We start from the raw sequence: 20,217 nt of genomic DNA on the forward strand, positions 1-20,217 counted from the left end.
ATTTTAGGTTGCAGGTCCGGCAGATAGCTGAACAGATTACATGTGTCGTTTCACAATTTATGGATGATTTTATTCCATATGAGGTATTGGTGGATAGAGATTGAACCTGACGGATGTGCGCATAAATTTACATAGGCTACATCTCGTATGATTGCATTTATAGTTTCCTTTACAGTTAAAGGGGTACTCCGCTGCTCAGTGTTTGGAACAAACTGTTCTGAACGCTTGAGCCGTCACTGGGAGCTCATGACATCATAGCCCCGCCCCCTCATGACATCACGCCCCCTCAATGCAAGTCTATGGGAGGGGGCGTGACAGTTGTCATGCCCCCTCCCATAGACTTGCATTGAGGGGCGGGGCATAATGGCATGAGGGGGCGGGGCCATGACATCACGAGCTCCCGACGCCGGCTCAAGCGTTAGGAACAGTTTGTTCCAAACACTGAGCAGCGGAGTACCCCATTAACTGTGAAGGAAACTATAAATGCAACCATACATGATGTAGCCTATGTAAATTTATGTACCCCTTTAAGCCAGGTGTTTTTTTTCTCTTTTGTTACTGGAAAAATCACTGGAGGAAAAGCTGGTTAGAAAATTATCTACATTTGCGAGGGACAACTCTAATGCCCCGAGGCATTAAACGGATCCTCGGTTTCAACATCAGATGCCCACAGGGATTAAGAGTGAGAGAACTAATTACCAATCATGTGACCACGCCACTCTGGGGGCGTGTCTAAAACAAACTGACCTGCTTTGGATTTCAGATACATATATATATATATATATATATATATATATATATATATCAGGTATGATCCTCCTGTAGTTTAAAGCCCTGATTAAGGTTTATTGATCAGCCGAAATGCGTCAGTGTTTCATTTGGCTTTTACCATCTTGGGTTTTTGCACTATTTTTTTATGGATTGATTAAAGATTTATGCTTTTTATGGGAGCTGGAATCATAATTTTTTTCTACTACGTGTTCTCCTGGGATCCTGCCCAACTACTTTCCTTGCTTCCACATACAACCCTCTGTGATGGGAACAATTGAATGGTGAGATGAGTTTGTGCTAATTTTTTCCTTTTCTATATGTGTAAGGTAAACTTAAAGGGGTATTCCAGGAAAAACCTTTTTTTTTTTTTTTTTTTTTTTTTAAATCAACTGGCTCCAGAAATGTAAACAGATTTGTAAATTACTTCTAATAAAAAAATCTTAATCCTTGCAATAATTTTCAGCTGCTGAAGTTTAGTTGTTGTTTTCTGTCTGGCAACAGTGCTCTCTGCTGACATCTCTGCTTGTCTCGGGAACTGCACAGAGTAGAAGAGGTTTGCTATGGGGATTTGCTTCTAAACTGGGCGGTTCCCGAGACACGTGTCATCAGAGAGCACTTAGACAGAAAAGAACAACTCAACTTCAGCAGCTCATAAGTACTGAAAGGATTAAGGTTTTTTAATAGAAGTAATTTACAAATCTGTTTATCTTTCTGGAGCCAGTATATATATATATATATATATATATATGTTTTTTTCTGGATAACCCCTTTAACATTTTTCAATTGCACCTCATGGCTTTATTGCTATATTAAGATGATATTATAAATTCTTATGTTGTGTAATTCATTTCATATAAGAAGATTGATATCAAATTATAACATAATTCTATTAATATATTTCAGTGTTATGGAATATTTGGCACAGGAAAAGATGAAGGAGTTCACTGGCATAATGCCAAACGTGAATGTCAGTACTTAGGAGGAAACTTGGTCACCATAAACGATGATTTGGTACAATGTAAGTATTGTATAGACTTTTTGTACTGTGTTTTCTGTAATTTTTTATTAAAGGGATTTCCAAGATTTTATATTTATTTCTGGCTTAAAGAAGATCTGTCACCAGTGTAATCTGTCGGTACTGACAGGTAGTGCAGGTGACACTGATGACAACGTTACTAACCTTGTCCCGGTCCGTGGCGGGGATCTCCTGAAATCTTCTCCGGTATCTTCACACTAACATGTACATGTAGACCCATTTGTTTCATTTTTAAAAGTGGTAAAAGGAGAAAGAGCACCCCAAAATTTGTAGCCCAATTTCTTTCAAGTATGGAAATACCTCATATGTTGACATAAAGTGCTCTACAGGCTCACAACATGGAACAAGAGGGAAAGAGCAACTGTGGGATTTTTTTAAAACAAATTTTGCTGTCATGGTTTTTGAGGGCCATGTTGCATTTAGGAAGCCCCCATGGTGCCAGAACAGCAAAAAAAAAAAAAAAAAAAAAAAACACGTGGCACACTATTTTGGAAACTACATCGCTCAAGGAATGTAACTGTTACGCCGAGCGCTCCGGGTCCCCGCTCCTCCCCTGAGCGCTCGCAACATCCTCGCTACTGCAGCGCCCCGGTCAGATCTACTGACCGGGTGCGCTGCGATACCGCCCCCAGCCGGGATGCGATTCGCGATGCGGGTGGCGCCCGCTCGCGATGCGCACCCCGGCTCCCGTACCTGACTCGCTCTCCGTCGGTCCTGTCCCGGCGCGCGCGGCCCCGCTCCCTAGGGCGCGCGCGCGCCGGGTCTCTGCGATTTAAAGGGCCACTGTGCCACTGATTGGCGCAGTTGGTCTAATTAGTGTGTTCACCTGTGCACTCCCTATGTATACCTCACTTCCCCTGCACTCCCTCGCCGGATCTTGTTGCCATTGTGCCAGTGAAAGCGTTTCCTAGTGTGTTCCTAGCCTGTGTTCCAGACCTCCTGCCGTTGCCCCTGACTACGATCCTTGCTGCCTGCCCCGACCTTCTGCTACGTCCGACCTTGCTCTTGTCTACTCCCTTGTACCGCGCCTATCTTCAGCAGTCAGAGAGGTTGAGCCGTTGCTAGTGGATACGACCTGGTTACTACCGCCGCTGCAAGACCATCCCGCTTTGCGGCGGGCTCTGGTGAATACCAGTAGTAACTTAGAACCGGTCCACTAGCACGGTCCACGCCAATCCCTCTCTGGCACAGAGGATCCACCTCCTGCCAGCCGAATCGTGACAGTAGATCCGGCCATGGATCCCGCTGAAGTTCCACTGCCAGTTGTCGCCGACCTCACCACGGTGGTCGCCCAGCAGTCGCAACAGATAGCGCAACAAGGCCACCAGCTGTCTCAACTGACCGTGATGCTACAGCAGCTACTACCACAGCTTCAGCAATCATCTCCTCCGCCAGCTCCTGCACCTCCTCCGCAGCGAGTGGCCGCTTCCGGCCTACGACTATCCTTGCCGGATAAATTTGATGGGGACTCTAAGTTTTGCCGTGGCTTTCTTTCGCAATGTTCCCTGCACTTGGAGATGATGTCGGACCAGTTTCCTACTGAAAGGTCTAAGGTGGCTTTCGTAGTCAGCCTTCTGTCTGGGAAAGCTCTGTCATGGGCCACACCGCTCTGGGACCGCAATGACCCCGTCACTGCCTCTGTACACTCCTTCTTCTCGGAAATTCGAAGTGTCTTTGAGGAACCTGCCCGAGCCTCTTCTGCTGAGACTGCCCTGCTGAACCTGGTCCAGGGTAATTCTTCCGTTGGCGAGTACGCCATCCAATTCCGTACTCTTGCTTCCGAATTATCCTGGAATAATGAGGCCCTCTGCGCGACCTTTAAAAAAGGCCTATCCAGCAACATTAAAGATGTTCTGGCCGCACGAGAAATTCCTGCTAACCTGCATGAACTCATTCATCTAGCCACTCGCATTGACATGCGTTTTTCCGAAAGGTGTCAGGAGCTCCGCCAGGATATGGACTTTGTTCGCACGAGGCGTTTTTTCTCCCCGGCTCCTCTCTCCTCTGGTCCTCTGCAATCCGTTCCTGTGCCTCCCGCCGTGGAGGCTATGCAAGTTGACCGGTCTCGCTTGACACCTCAAGAGAGGACACGACGCCGCATGGAGAATCTTTGCCTGTACTGTGCCGGTACCGAACACTTCCTGAAGGATTGTCCTATCCGTCCTCCCCGCCTGGAAAGACGTACGCTGACTCCGCACAAAGGTGAGACAGTTCTTGATGTCAACTCTGCTTCTCCACGCCTTACTGTGCCTGTGCGGATATCTGCCTCTACCTTCTCCTTCTCTACTATGGCCTTCTTGGATTCCGGATCTGCAGGAAATTTTATTTTGGCCTCTCTCATCAACAGGTTCAACATCCCGGTGACCAGTCTCGCCAGACCCCTCTACATCAATTATGTTAACAATGAAAGATTGGACTGTACCGTGCGTTACCGCACGGAGCCCCTCCTAATGTGCATCGGACCTCATCACGAAAAAATTGAGTTTTTGGTCCTCTCCAATTGCACTTCCGAAATTCTCCTTGGACTACCGTGGCTTCAACGCCATTCCCCAACCCTTGATTGGTCCACAGGAGAGATCAAGAGCTGGGGTACTTCTTGTTTCAAGGACTGTCTTAAACCGGTTCCCAGTACTCCCTGCCGTGACCCTGTGGGTCCCCCTGTAACCGGTCTCCCTAAGGCTTATATGGACTATGCTGACGTATTTTGCAAAAAACAAGCTGAGACTTTACCTCCTCACAGGCCTTATGACTGTCCTATTGACCTCCTCCCGGGCACTACTCCACCCCGGGGCAGAATTTATCCTCTGTCCGCCCCAGAGACTCTTGCTATGTCTGAATACATCCAGGAAAATTTTAAAAAGGGGTTTATCCGCAAATCCTCCTCTCCTGCCGGAGCTGGATTTTTCTTTGTGTCCAAAAAAGATGGCTCCCTACGTCCTTGCATTGATTACCGCGGACTTAATAAAATCACGGTAAAGAACCGCTACCCCCTACCTCTTATCTCAGAACTCTTTGATTGCCTTCAAGGTGCCCACATCTTTACCAAACTGGACTTAAGAGGTGCTTATAATCTCATCCGCATCAGGGAGGGGGACGAATGGAAAACTGCATTTAACACTAGAGATGGACACTTTGAGTATCTGGTCATGCCCTTTGGCCTGTGCAACGCCCCTGCCGTCTTCCAAGACTTTGTTAATGAAATTTTTCGTGATCTCTTATATTCCTGTGTTGTTGTGTATCTGGACGATATTCTGATTTTTTCTGCCAACTTAGAAGAACATCGCCAGCATGTCCGCATGGTTCTTCAGAGACTTCGAGACAATCAACTTTATGCCAAAATGGAGAAATGTCTGTTTGAATGTCAATGTCTTCCTTTCCTAGGATACTTGGTCTCTGGCCAGGGACTACAAATGGACCCAGATAAACTCTCTGCCGTCTTAGATTGGCCACGCCCCTCCGGACTCCGTGCTATCCAACGTTTTTTGGGGTTCGCCAATTATTACAGACAATTTATTCCACATTTTTCCACTATTGTGGCTCCTATCGTGGCTTTAACCAAGAAGAATGCCAATCCTAAGTCCTGGTCTCCCCAAGCGGAAGACGCATTTAAACGGCTCAAGTCTGCCTTTTCTTCTGCTCCCGTGCTCTCCAGACCTGACCCATCTAAACCCTTCCTATTGGAGGTTGATGCCTCCTCAGTGGGAGCTGGAGCGGTCCTTCTACAAAAAAATTCTTCCGGGCATGCTGTTACTTGTGTTTTTTTTTCTAGGACCTTCTCTCCGGCGGAGAGGAACTACTCCATCGGGGATCGAGAACTACTGGCCATTAAATTGGCACTTGAGGAATGGAGGCATCTGCTGGAGGAATCAAAATTTCCAGTTATCATTTACACCGATCACAAGAATCTCTCCTATCTCCAGTCTGCCCAACGGCTGAATCCTCGCCAGGCCAGGTGGTCGTTGTTCTTTGCCCGTTTTAACTTTGAAATTCATTTTCGCCCTGCCGACAAGAACATTAGGGCCGATGCTCTCTCTCGTTCCTCGGATGCCTCGGAAGTAGAGGTCTCTCCGCAACACATCATTCCTCCTGACTGTCTGATCTCCACTTCTCCAGTCTCCATCAGGCAAACTCCTCCAGGGAAGACCTTCGTTTCTCCACGCCAACGTCTCGGGATTCTCAAATGGGGTCACTCCTCCCACCTCGCAGGCCATGCGGGCATCAAAAAGTCCTTGCAACTCATCTCTCGTTTCTATTGGTGGCCGACTCTGGAGACGGATGTTGTTGATTTTGTGCGGGCCTGTACTGTCTGTGCCCGGGATAAGACTCCTCGCCAGAAGCCTGCTGGTCTCCTTCATCCTCTGCCTGTCCCGAACAGCCTTGGTCTCTGATTGGTATGGACTTTATTACAGACTTACCCCCATCCCGTGGCAACACTGTTGTTTGGGTGGTCGTTGATCGATTTTCCAAGATGGCACATTTTATTCCTCTTCCTGGTCTTCCTTCAGCGCCTCAGTTGGCAAAACAATTTTTTGTACACATTTTTCGTCTTCACGGTTTGCCCACGCAGATCGTCTCGGATAGAGGCGTCCAATTCGTGTCAAAATTCTGGAGGGCTCTCTGTAAACAACTCAAGATTAAATTAAACTTCTCTTCTGCTTATCATCCTCAATCCAATGGGCAAGTAGAAAGAATTAACCAGGTCCTGGGTGACTATTTACGGCATTTTGTTTCCTCCCGCCAGGATGACTGGGCAGATCTTCTACCATGGGCCGAATTCTCGTACAACTTCAGAGTCTCTGAATCTTCTGCTAAATCCCCATTTTTCGTGGTGTACGGCCGTCACCCTCTTCCCCCCCCTCCCTACTCCCTTGCCCTCTGGTTTGCCCGCTGTGGATGAAGTGACTCGTGATCTTTCCACCATATGGAAAGAGACCCAAAATTCTCTTTTACAGGCTTCATCTCGCATGAAAAAGTTTGCCGATAAGAAAAGAACAGCTTCCTCCATTTTTTCTCCCGGAGACAAGGTATGGCTCTCCGCTAAATATGTCCGCTTCCGTGTCCCCAGTTACAAACTGGGACCACGCTATCTGGGTCCTTTCAAAATCTTGTGCCAAATTAATCCTGTCTCTTACAAACTTCTTCTTCCTCCTTCTCTTCGTATTCCCAATGCCTTTCATGTCTCTCTCCTTAAACCACTCATCATCAACCGTTTCTCTCCCAAACTTGTTTCTCCCACTCCTGTTTCCGGTTCTTCTGACATCTTCTCCGTGAAGGAGATACTGGCCTCCAAGACGGTCAGAGGGAAAAAAAAATTTTGGGTTGATTGGGAGGGCTGTGGTCCTGAAGAGAGATCCTGGGAACCTGAGGACAACATCCTAGACAAAAGTCTGGTCCTCAGGTTCTCAGGCTCCAAGAAGAGGGGGAGACCCAAGGGGGGGGGGTACTGTTACGCCGAGCGCTCCGGGTCCCCGCTCCTCCCCGGAGCGCTCGCAACATCCTCGCTACTGCAGCGCCCCGGTCAGATCTACTGACCGGGTGCGCTGCGATACCGCCCCCAGCCGGGATGCGATTCGCGATGCGGGTGGCGCCCGCTCGCGATGCGCACCCCGGCTCCCGTACCTGACTCGCTCTCCGTCGGTCCTGTCCCGGCGCGCGCGGCCCCGCTCCCTAGGGCGCGCGCGCGCCGGGTCTCTGCGATTTAAAGGGCCACTGCGCCACTGATTGGCGCAGTTGGTCTAATTAGTGTGTTCACCTGTGCACTCCCTATGTATACCTCACTTCCCCTGCACTCCCTCGCCGGATCTTGTTGCCATTGTGCCAGTGAAAGCGTTTCCTAGTGTGTTCCTAGCCTGTGTTCCAGACCTCCTGCCGTTGCCCCTGACTACGATCCTTGCTGCCTGCCCCGACCTTCTGCTACGTCCGACCTTGCTCTTGTCTACTCCCTTGTACCGCGCCTATCTTCAGCAGTCAGAGAGGTTGAGCCGTTGCTAGTGGATACGACCTGGTTACTACCGCCGCTGCAAGACCATCCCGCTTTGCGGCGGGCTCTGGTGAATACCAGTAGTAACTTAGAACCGGTCCACTAGCACGGTCCACGCCAATCCCTCTCTGGCACAGAGGATCCACCTCCTGCCAGCCGAATCGTGACAGTAACAAGGGGTATAGTGAGCCTTAAATGGGCACTCTCATTAAAACTAATTTTTGCTATTGCACTCCTTATGGTAAATGAAAAATCTTTCTAATATACTTTGTTTAAAAAAAAATGAAGTTTTCTATGTTTTATTTGTGCTTAAAAAAGCTCAAGAGCACATTTTACCCCAACTCATACACAGACTTTGGACCAAAGTCCAAACACAGGAAGTGCCGCCTGGGGTGCTGAGGGGGGGGGGTGTCCAACCAACAGCATATGGCAGTTATGTGTGAGAGGAGCTATGATTGGATGAGGCTGGACACACCCCCCTCAGCACTCCAGGCGGCACTTCCTGTGTTTGGACTTTTGTCCAAAGTCTGTGTATGAGTTGGGGTAAAATGTGCTCTTGAGCTTTTTTAAGCACAAATAAAATATAGAAAACTTTATTTTTTTTTAAACAAAGTATATTAGAAAGATTTTTCATTTACCATAAGGAGTGCAATAGCAAAAATTAGTTTTAATGAGAGTGACCATTTAACAGGTGATTGACGACTTTGCTTTGAACTTGTACGTGAAAATTGAAATTTGGCTTTTTGAAAGAGCATTTTGCTGAAATGGTTGCATTTAGCAAGTCCCCAGGGTACCAGAACAGCAAAAAAACTAAACTAAAAAAAAAACACATAGCACACTATTGGGAAACGACACCCTTCAAGCAACGTAACAAGGGGTATAGTGAGCCTTAACACCTCACAGGTGCTTGACGGGTTTGTGTTGAACTTGGATGAGAAAATAAAAAATTAGATTTTTAACACTAAAATGTTGGTGTTACTCCAAATTATTCAATTTCACATGGTGTAATAGGAGAAAATGGACCTTAAAATTTGAAGCCCAATTTCTCCCGTTTAAGAAAATACCCCATATGTGGACGTTAGGTGCTCTGCACTACAGGTCTCAGAACAGAAGGAGCGCCATTGGACTTTTGGAGAAAGAATTTTGCTGGAATTGAAGTCTGGGCCATGTGCTTTTACAAACCTCCCATGGAGCCAGAACAGCAGAAACCCCCCACATGTGACCCCATTTTGGAAACTACACCAGGGGTCAAGTCCTGGAAAAAAAAGTGTGGGAACTCACCCAAGGTTTCTAATACACAACGCCCCCCCTCCCCTAGTTTGCGGGAAAAAAAACCTGAAAATGTCCAAGCTAAAACTTGACATTCTGCACGGTTCCAGGATTCTTACAGGCCACAGGAATACAGCTGCCTACGGAGTATAAGAGTGACACACTGTAACAAACCTACTCCACATGTAATCTCCTTACTACTGGGGTGACACACTGTAACAAACCCCCTCCTCGTGTAATCTCCTTACTACTGGGGTGACACACTGTAACAAACCTCCTCCTCATGTAATCTCCTTACTACTGGAGTGACACACTGTAACAAACCTACTCATCATGTAATCTCCTTATTACTGGAGTGACACACTGTAACAAACCCCCTTCTCGTGTAATCTCCTTACTACTGGGGTGACACACTGTAATAAGCCCCCTCCTTATGTAATCTCTTTACTACTGGGGTGACACACTGTAACAAACCTCCTCTTCATGTAATCTCCTTACTACTGGGGTGACACACTGTAACAAACCTACTCATCATTTAATCTCCTTACTACTGGGGTGACACACTGTAACAAACCTCCTCCTCGTGTAATCTTCTTACTACTGGAGTGACACACTGTAATAAACCTCCTCCTCATGTAATCTCCTTACTACTGGGGTGACACACTGTAACAAACCTCCTTCTCGTGTAATCTCCTTACTACTGGGGTGACACACTGTAACAAACCCCCTCCTCATGTAATCTCCTTACTACTGGGGTGACACATTGTAACAAACTCCTCCTCAGGTAATCACCTTACTACTGGGGTGACACACTGTAACAAACCTCCTCCTCATGTAATCTCCTTACTACTGGGGTGACACACTGTAACAAACCCCCTCCTCATGTAATCTCCTTGCTACTGGGGTGGCACACTGTAGCAAACACCCTCCTCATGTACACTCCTTGCTACTGTGGTGACACACTGTAACAAACCTCCTCCTCATGTAATCTACTTACTACTGGGGTGATACACTGTAACAAACCTCCTCCTCATGTAATATCCTTACTACTGGGGTGACACACTGTAACAAACCTCCTCCTCATGTAATCACCTTACTACTGGGGTGACACATTGTAACAAACCTCCTCCTCATGTAATCTGATTACTACTGTGGTGACACACTGTAACAAACCTCCTTCCATGTAATTACCTTACTGGGGTGACACAAAATTTGTAGTGCAATTTCACCTGAGAAAGAAAATACCCCATATGTGGATGTTACATGCTCTGCGGGCGCACTGCAGTACTCAGAATAGAAGGAGCGCCATTGGGCTTTTGGAGTGAAAAGTTTGTTGGAATTGAAGTCGGGGGCCATGTGCGTTTACAAAGCCCCCATTGTGCAAGAGCAGCAAAATCGCCACACATGTGATACCATTTTACAAACGACACCCCTCAAGTTACGTAACACGGGTTAAAGTGAGTACTTACACCTCACAGGTTTTTTGAACAGTGGGCCGTAAGGGTATGTTCACACTGAGGAATTGGAGAGGAATTTCCATGAGTAATTCTGCTCGCTTATTCTTCTCCAATTCATTCAGCAGTGCCATACCCCATAGTATGTAGTTAACTTACCTCTCCGCAGTTCACACTGAGGAAATTCCGCTAACGGAATTCTGTCACAGAATTCCGTTCCGCATGAAGAATGAACATGTTCTTTCTTCATGCGGAATTCGGCTCGTAACTCCATAGAAGACAATGTAACAAATTTTGGCAGTCTGCCGCGTTTCTGTGCAGAATTTGCGAGGAATTTGCGTGGAATTTGCATGGAATTTGCGCATTACTGTGTGTCCTATCCTCTTTCATTTCATGAGACAGCATTAAAGCTGGGCGGTATGACCAAATATGTGTATAACGGTATTTTTGTAACTTATGGCGGTTCCACGGTATATAACGGTATTCCCCCCCCCAAATCATGTGACCCGCCAGCGCTGTTCTGCTTCAACCCCCCCCTGAAATCATGTTACCCGCCAGCGCTGTTCTGCTCCCCCCCAAATCATGTTACCCGCCAGCGCTGTTCTGCTCCCTCCCCAAATCATGTTACCCGCCAGCGCTGTTCTGCTCCCCCCCAAAATCATGTTACCCGCCAGCGCTGTTCTGCTCCCCCCCAAAATCATGTTACCCGCCAGCGCTGTTCTGCTCCCCCCCAAATCATGTTACCCACCAGCGCTGTTCTGCTTCAAACCCCCCCCCCCCCCCGAAATCATGTTACCCGCCAGCGTTGTTCTGCTCCACCCCCAAAATCATGTTACCCGCCAGCGCTGTTCTGCTCCCCCCCAATTAATTATCACTGCTGTACGCTGTATCCCTATGCCCGGGCTGCAAAAGATAAACGAAATAAACTTTAACTTACCTACGTCGGCCTTACGCTGGGGACTGGAACGTCGGACAGCCATCAGCCTATCACCGGCCGCAGCGATGTCCCGCCCCGGCCAGTGATAGGCTGAGCCCACTGTCATGTAAGAAGCTCTGGACGGCTTCTTACATGACAGTGCGTTAAACCTATCACTGGCCGGAGCGGGACATCGCTGCGGCCGGTGATAGGCTGACGGCTGTCCGACGTTCCAGTCCCCAGCGTAAGGCCGACGTAGGTAAGTTAAAGTTTATTTCGTGTATCTTTTGCAGCCCGGGCATAGGGATACAGCGGAATTCGGCTCGTAACTCCATAGAAGTCAATGTAACAAATTTTGGCAGCCTGCCATGCTACCGCGCAGAATTTGCCCGGAATTTGCGCATTACTGTGTGTCCTATCCTGTTTCATTTCCGCAAATAAATCAGAGCGGAATTCAGTGCGAATTCCGCACGCATTCCGCGCAGAAAAAAAACGGCATTAACCAGTGTGAACATACCCTAAAAGTTAAAGGATTGATTTTTATCACTGAATTGCTGGTATTACCCAAATTTTTTTAAGTTTCACAAGCAAGAGAAAAAAAGCTCCACAAAATTTGTAACCCAATTTCTCCAGAATAAGGAAATACCCCATATATGGCGGCAAAGCACTATGCGGGTGCAAAACAGAGTTTAGGAGTGAGACAGCACCGATGAGATTTGAGGCCTAAAGTTGTGGTTTGCACTGCAATGGTTGAGGTTCTGACATAAAATCTACACCTCTCAAGGAAGGTAACAAGGGGTACAGTGAGTACTTATACCTCACAGGTTTTTTGAACAGTGGGCCGTAAATTAAAAAATTAGATTTTTTTACACTAAAATGCTGGAGTTACCCAATTTTTAACATTTTCTCAAGGGGAGAAAATGGGTTACAAATTTTGGAGGGCTTTTTCTCCTGACTATGGAAACACATCCACATATGGGGTAACGTGCTGGGCGGGCGCACAACAAGGCTCAGAAGTCATAGAGGTCTCTTTGTATTTGTGGCCTATGGCATATCAGTAGCTGACGGTTACATACCGTATTTTTCGCCGTATAAGACGCACTATATCTTCCCCAAAACTGGGGGGGAAAAGTCGGTGCGTCTTATACGGCGAATACACCCCTATCGCGGTGGTCCCTGCGGCCATCAACGGCCGGGACCCGCGGCTAATACAGGACATCACCGATCGCGGTGATGCCCTGTATTAACCCTTCAGACGCGGCGATCAAAGCTGACCACTGCGTCTGAAGGGAAAGTGACACTAACCCGGCTGTTCAGTCGGGCTGTTCGGGACCGCCGCGATTTCACCGCGGCGGTCCCGAATAGCCCGACTGAATAGCCGGGTTAGTGCTTACAGGACACCGGGAGGGACCTTACCTGCCTCCTCGGTGTCTTCTCCGTTCAGGGATCCCCTGTATGGCCGGCACTCTCCTTCCTCGTCATCACGTTGTCGCGTACGTGCGTCGGCGTGCGTAACGACGTGATGGCGGTGACGGAGAGAAAGGATACCCGGCCGGCAGCAGAGACGTTCCGGAGCGACGGGGACACGGCGACAGCGATGGAGCGACATCCAGGGCAGCGGTGACATCCAGGCCTGACGAATCGCCGGAAGGCGTGATACGGTCTGTGGCCTACGTCTGAGACTCCCCCCGTATACCGCCCTTCCTTGGACCCTATGAGCTAACCAGCTCGTCATTCCCTTGGAACCTGGATCGGTGTTGGCGTGATCTCAGCTGTGTGAGTGCACCCATCTCTTTCTTTTTACATCTTTGCATAGTCCTTTTACAGGTGTGCACCTCCAGCGATCTACCTCCTTGTTAGTTCTTTTTCTGTACCCGTGCTGTAGCGTCCCGGTATCGTTGGTTGCCGGGGGTAGGGTAGTGAGTGGGGCAGTGCCAGTTTGTGTGCTTTCTCTTTGCTGCTATATATTGTAGATTTTAGTCTGTGTTACATGTGTTGGTTTTAACCCCTTAAGGACTCAACCCATTTTGGCCTTAAGGACTCAGACAATTTAATTTTTACGTTTTCATTTTTTCCTCCTCGCCTTCTAAAAATTATAACTCTTTTATATTTTCATCCACAGACTAGTATGAGGGCTTGTTTTTTGCGCGACCAGTTGTCCTTTGTAACGACATCACTCATTATATCATAAAATGTATGGCGCAACCAAAAAACACTATTTTTGTGGGGAAATTAAAACAAAAAACGCAATTTTGCTAATTTTGGAAGGTTTCGTTTTCACGCCGTACAATTTATGGTAAAAATGACATGTGTTCTTTATTTTGAGGGTCAATACGATTAAAATGATACCCATTATTACATACTTTTCTATTATTGTTGCGCTTAAAAAAAATCACAAACTTTTTAACCAAATTAGTACGTTTATAATCCCTTTATTTTAATGACCTATAACTTTTTTATTTTTCCGTATAAGCGGCGGTATGGGGGCTCATTTTTTGCGCCATGATCTGTACTTTTTTTTGCTACCACATTTGCAAATAAAAAACTTTTAATACATTTTTTATAATTTTTTTTTTAATAAAAAGTATTAAAAAAGTAGGAATTTTGGATTTTTCTTTTTTTTTTCCGTTCACGCCGTTCACCGTACGGGATCATTAACATTTTATTTTAATAGTTCGGACATTTACGCACGCGGCGATACCAAATATGTCTATAAAAAAAATGTTTACGCTTTTTGGGGGTAAAATAGGAAAAAACGGACGTTTTACTTTTTTATTGTGGGAGGGGATTTTTCACATTTTTTTTACTTTTACATTTTTTTACATTTTTTTTTACACTTGAATAGTCCCCATAGGGGACTATTCATAGCAATACCATGATTGCTAATACTGATCTGTTCTATGTATAGGACATAGAACAGATCAGTGTTTTCGGTCATCTTCTGCTCTGGTCTGCTCGATCACAGACCAGAGCAGGAGACGCCGGGAGCCGGACGGAGGCAGGAGAGGGGACCTCCGTGCGGCGTTATGAATGATCGGATCCCCGCAGCAGCGCTGCGGGCGATCCAATCATTCATTCAAATCGCGCACTGCCGCAGATGCCGGGATCTGTATTGATCCCGGCACCTGAGGGGTTAATGGCGGAGGCCCGCGAGATCGCGGGCGTCGGCCATTGCCGGTGGGTCCCTGGCTGCGATCAGCAGCCGAGATCAGCCGCGCATAACACGGGCATCGCTCCGATGCCCGCGGTTATGCTTAGGACGTAAATGTACGTCCTGGTGCGTTAAGTACCACCGCACCAGGACGTACATTTACATCCTGCGTCCTTAAGGGGTTAAGGATTGTATGTCCTTTCTGCTTAGTCGGTGTTCACACTTTCTGAGTCTAGTCTAGTTTTACCTGAGCTCTGTATTGCATATTCCTGTTTGGTATCCTGGTTCTGTGTCCCAGTGTGAACAGTGTCTTATATTTATATCCTGCTTGGTTGATCTGATCTTTGTCCTTTGTACTTGTACGTGTATGTGAACAGTGTTCTATATTACCCGTTCAGTTTTAGTGTTTTGGCACTCAGTTCTTCTGTTCATCCCCTTCATCTCCTGGATTTTGCTGTATACTCTATTCTGTCTAGTCTTGTTCATTTTATCATGTCTGCCGTTTATCTGATATCCGGTTTATGAACTGTTTGTTAATTCACTATATTCTGCTCTGTGGGTGAGTTTATATTCTGCCCTGTTAGTATTTGTATTCTGTCTGGTATATCTGGTTGTCTAGTAGGTTTCGGAGGTTGGTGAGTTTATATTCTGCCCTGTTAGTATTTGTATTCTGTCTGGTATATCTGGTTGTCTAGTAGGTTTCTGTTTCTGGCCTGTGACCGACTATGTTTATTATTTGTTTTTACGCCACTGCACTTTAGCTCAGGAAGTTACCAGCTCCCAGTTGTCGATCCATTGTTTAGGATGGATGGGCAAGTAGGCAGGGAGAGATGTTTTAGGGTCAGTTTAGGGCTCACTCTCCCTGTCCCCCCGGTCGGTCCCTGACACCTCTCTCCTCTCTCTCTTCTCTTCACGCCCGCTCGCACTGCACTGGGGTTGCGCGCAGCGGGATAATATAGGAGGAGAAAGGGGGAGATACACGGGGCGGGCATATATAAATGAGGTGCTTGCCTCGCGCGCACGAGCACTGCGCTCGCTCTCTGCAGAGAGAGAGAGCTGTCGGACGTGACTTCCTGCAGTGGGACCACTGCCCTGGCAAGCAGTGGTCCAAACGTGCATTAAGTAAGGGGGAAAATGCTATCCTGGACCAAGTAGGGTGACACCTAGTGGCCAGGTTTTCAAAGGACAAAAAATATGGTAAAAGTACTTTTTCTTTTTTTAACAGAAATATATTAGAAAGATTTTTTATTTTTTAAAGATCTATATTATATAAAAAGTTTACTTTAATGAGAGTGCCCATTTAATGAGTAGGAAAATATGCAGCAGCAAAAAAAGGGAATTTGTCACTATTATCATACCACCATGAACATGTTACCCTATTTCTTTTAAGCCCTACATTACCCTAGATCAATACCAATATTAAATATTAACCTGTAAGGAGGGTCATTTGGTTTTCTGAGCTACATTTATTGATGACCTATCCACAAAATAGGTTGTTAGGGTATGATTGGTATGGGTATGAGTGTAGACATCCAACAAACTACCGATCAGCTGTTTGCCAGAGCCGTGGTACCACAATACACAAAGATATGTTTTGTTATGTTTTTTGCTCTTTACCACCAGTCTGAGCAGAAATACTAAAAAGTTGCTTTCTGGAATATCTCTTTAGCTTCTCTAATAAAGTCAATGGGGAAAATGATCAATAAATTAACTATCTATATCTACTAAAAGTCAACATGCTGAGGGTTTGAATATCTCCACTGCAGGTCAACCTCTCTGCCGATAAGAAACGTATCCGTAGAAATCTTAGTAAAATTGTACAATAACTATGTAATTACCGTATTTTTCGCCTTATAAGATGCACTTTTTCTTCCCCAAAATAGGGGGGGGGGGGGGAAGTATGTGCGTCTTATATGGCGAATACACACCTATCAGGTCGGTCCCTGCGGCCATCAACGGCCGGGACCCGCGGCTAATACAGAACATCACCAATCGCGGTGATGCCCTGTATTAACCCTTCAGACGCTGCGATCAAAGCTGACCGCTGCGTCTGAAGCCAAAGTGACACTAACCCGGCTGCTCAGTCGGGCTGTTCAGGACCGCCGCCATGAAATCGCGGCGTCCCGAACAGCTTACAGGACACCGGGAGGGACCTTACCTGCCTCCTCAGTGTCTGCTCCGTGCCGGGATCCCCTGCATGGCCGGCGCTCTCCTACGCCGTCATCACGTCGTCGCGCACGCCGTCCCGTCATCCAATAGGAGCGGCATGCGTAGCGACGTGATGACGGCGACGTGATAACGGCGACGGAGAGTGTGGATCCTGGGGAAGAAGACGTCCGGAGCGTCGGTGACACCACGGGGACGCGTCGACAGCGATGGAGCGACATCCAGGGCAGCGGTGACGAGTGGTGACAGGTCCGGAGTGGCGGGGACACGTGAGTACTACCTCCTATACCAGTGGTCTTCGACCAGCGGACCTCCAGATGGTGCAAAACTACAACTCCCAGCATGCCCGGACAGCCAACGGCTGTCCGGGCATGCTGGGAGTTGTAGTTTTGCAACATCTGGAGGTCCGCAGGTTGAAGATCACTGTTGGGTGCAGAATCTTTTTTTTTTCTAGATTTTGCACCTTTAAAATTGGGTGCGTCTTATATGCCGGTGCGTCCTATAGGGCGAAAAATACAGTAATCAGTATTATGTTTCCCATATGGTAATACATATATGATATGTTTTTTTTCAGCTTTTTTGATATCTAATTTAAAAAATGTCAAGGTAGATGTGTGGATCGGATTACATGACTTGTTTAACAAACGCAAATTTCTTTGGGCGGATCAAAGTGGAGTTTATTATACAAACTGGGCCAAAGGTCGACCAATGCCAATTTGGAATAGTCTTGGTATTGTAAGTAATTTATTATGTTTATACATATTATGTTTTTTAGACATACTTTTGATACTTAATGCATATAAAAAAGTTAGTGACATTCCTGCGAATTATTCAGTGATATAAAGTGGAGACATTCACCTGAACAGCATTTATCTATGTATATCTATGTATTTACGTGTATTTATTCTTACTGTGCTGAGGGTGTGAGACAATTGTTTCTACAGCTTTTGTGCACATCTATGCATCTCTATGGTAAGAGAGCAAACAACCAACCATGTGTTGTATGATATTACAGTCATATTGACTCTCTGTTGGGTTTTTATTAGTGCGAAATGTTGTTTCCAACTTGCAGGATTCCTCTCTATTTACTACGGGGATTCACAGATTCACAAGTCCAGAATGTTTTCTCACCAGCTTTTTCTTGGTGGAAATTTCCAGGATTTTCTGTGAATTCAATAGTAAATAGGTTGGGATGCAAAATCACGCCCCCTTTCCAGCAGACTACGCCCCTTCTATGGCCCATAACACCCCCTTTCTGGGTTTTGTATGTATATTTTGGTGCAATGCACCACAAAATCTGGCACAGACACAATTTGTGGTGCAATGCTCCAAATTGTGGTACCACATTTTGGCGCACACCCCAAGAAAAATCTGTTTCAATCAAGGCCATTGTCTTCGATCTGTCCCCTGCTTTCTGCTAATCTACCAAATGTATATCAGTAAGACATATAGGACAGATAGAAGGGAGTATGACCACATGATCAGACTGTTACCATGGAGATGCATAGGTCTGCATACAATATAAAGACACATAATGTTGAGGACATTTATGCTGCTGACTATTTGCAAAGTTGCTTACATTTTTAGGCTGTTTCCACTTGTTTTTTTTTTTTTTTTTTTTTCTGGCAGTTTTTGAGCCAAAGCCAAAAGTGTATTCAAAAGGAATAGGAAATATAAAGAAAGGATTTATACTTCTCCTCCCTTATGGATCCACTTCTGACTTCGGCTTAAAAACTGCAGTGGCAGTTTTCCAAAAACTGCCAGAAAAAAAAACAAGTGGAAATTTAGCCTAATTGTTAATGAATTGAAGAAATAAAATAGAAGTGGTTTTGAAGTTAAAGATTGCATTTAAATTTGTTTTCTGAGGGGTTGAAGAGTAAAGTAGCAATCCTTGCAGAAGATACTAAACTCTGTAAAGCGGTAAACACTATAGAGGACAGTGCACTGTTACAAATGGATCTGGATAGGTTGGAGGTTTGGGCTGAGAAGTGGCAGATTAGGTTCAACACTGGGATTATGTATTAAATGGGAGAACAGTTGGGACGACTGATGTGGAAAAGGACTTAGGAGTCTTAGTAAACAGTAAATTTAGCTGTAGTGACCAGTGTCTGGCAACTGCTGCCAAGGCAAATAAAATCATGGGGTGCATCAATAGGGGCATAGATGTCCACGACAAGGAAATAATTCTACCGCTGTACAAATCACTAGTCAGACCACACATAGAATATTGTGTACAGTACTGGGCACCAGTGTACAAGAAAGATATAGTGGAGCTGGAGAGGGTTCAAAGACGGGCAACCAGCGTAATACGGGAATGCGAGGACTACAGTACCCAGAAAGATTATCAGAATTAGGGTTATTTAGTTTAGAAAAAAGAAGGCTTAGGGGAGACCTAATAACTATGTATAAATATATCAGGGGCATGATCTATTTATACCCAGGACTGTATCTATAACAAGGGGGTATCCTCGACTCATTAGGGTTATAGGTTGAACTAGATGGACTCTGGTCTTTTTTCAACCTTATGAACTATGTTACTATGTATATGAAAAAATGACAGCCTGTTACGGTTACAGAATAATAAGATATACTATACTCACCTGTGTTATGCTTACCGAGTCCAGTGACGCAGCTCTGGTCCTTCCCACTGCCTTTGCTTACATCCTGTAGCAATGTCCAGAAAACATACTGCAGCCAATCACTGGCCTTAGTGGTCTTGTGTCGATGACTCCTGAGGTCAGTGATTGGCTGCAGGGTGCCCGGGGAAGACTAAGGTAGATGAGGAAGAGTGTGTCATGCTGGGAAGTAAACAATGGCAGCAGTGAGGACCAAAGGGGCATCACTGGACTCTGGGTCTAAAGTCCCAGGCAAGTGCCATGAAGGCTACATAGCATCTTTTATCATGTGACAAAATACAACATTCCTAGCTCTGTTAATGTGCACTGGGGCATATTCATCAATGCAATGGTGCTCAGGTGGTCCAAAGTTTTTATGTGTCCCACTTTAATTGTCTTCATACATTTCCATATGTGCTCGTTTTATTTTAAGAAACTATATCAATATTGTTTCTGATATGTATGTTAGTATGTAAATGTGTACCATGAACAATCTAAGAGACAATTTTGTCTTGTTTTGAAAATATTGTATCTTTGGGACCAGATTATTAAATTCTCCCTAGACCCATCTCAGGTATAAGTGGAGGAGTTTGCAGCACCTGTGGTGTTGATGCACTGTAATGATATACATAAGCTTGAAATTATTTATCCTCTTTTTTTCTGTTGAACCCAGTATAACATTAAAGGGGTACTCCAGTGAAAACCTTTTTTCTTTTAAATTAACTGGTGGAAGGAAGTTAAACATATTTGTAAATTACTTCTATTAAAAAAAATCGTAATCCTTCCTGTACTTATTAGCTGCTGAATACTACAGAGGAAATTCTTTTCTTTTTGGAATGCTCTCTGATGACATCACGAG

General features: G+C 45.8%; 1 protein-coding gene across 6 annotated transcripts in view; it reads left to right on the forward strand.

Moving 5' to 3' along the window:
* Window positions 1-20,217, forward strand: part of LOC130273041 (macrophage mannose receptor 1-like) — a 276,050-nt gene that overhangs the window by 193,227 nt on the left and 62,606 nt on the right. For all 6 annotated transcript variants that reach the window (XR_008843850.1, XM_056519198.1, XM_056519196.1 and 3 more), the window contains 2 exons: window positions 1,675-1,789; window positions 17,318-17,478. Coding sequence is in view for 5 of the 6 variants with exons in the window: in XM_056519198.1 (XP_056375173.1) it covers window positions 1,675-1,789; window positions 17,318-17,478 (276 nt within the window). In the remaining variant the exon portion in view is untranslated. The remainder of the gene's footprint in view (window positions 1-1,674; window positions 1,790-17,317; window positions 17,479-20,217) is intronic.

The sequence above is a fragment of the Hyla sarda genome, chromosome 5, assembly GCF_029499605.1.
Source record: "Hyla sarda isolate aHylSar1 chromosome 5, aHylSar1.hap1, whole genome shotgun sequence".
Classification (NCBI taxonomy): domain Eukaryota; kingdom Metazoa; phylum Chordata; class Amphibia; order Anura; family Hylidae; genus Hyla; species Hyla sarda.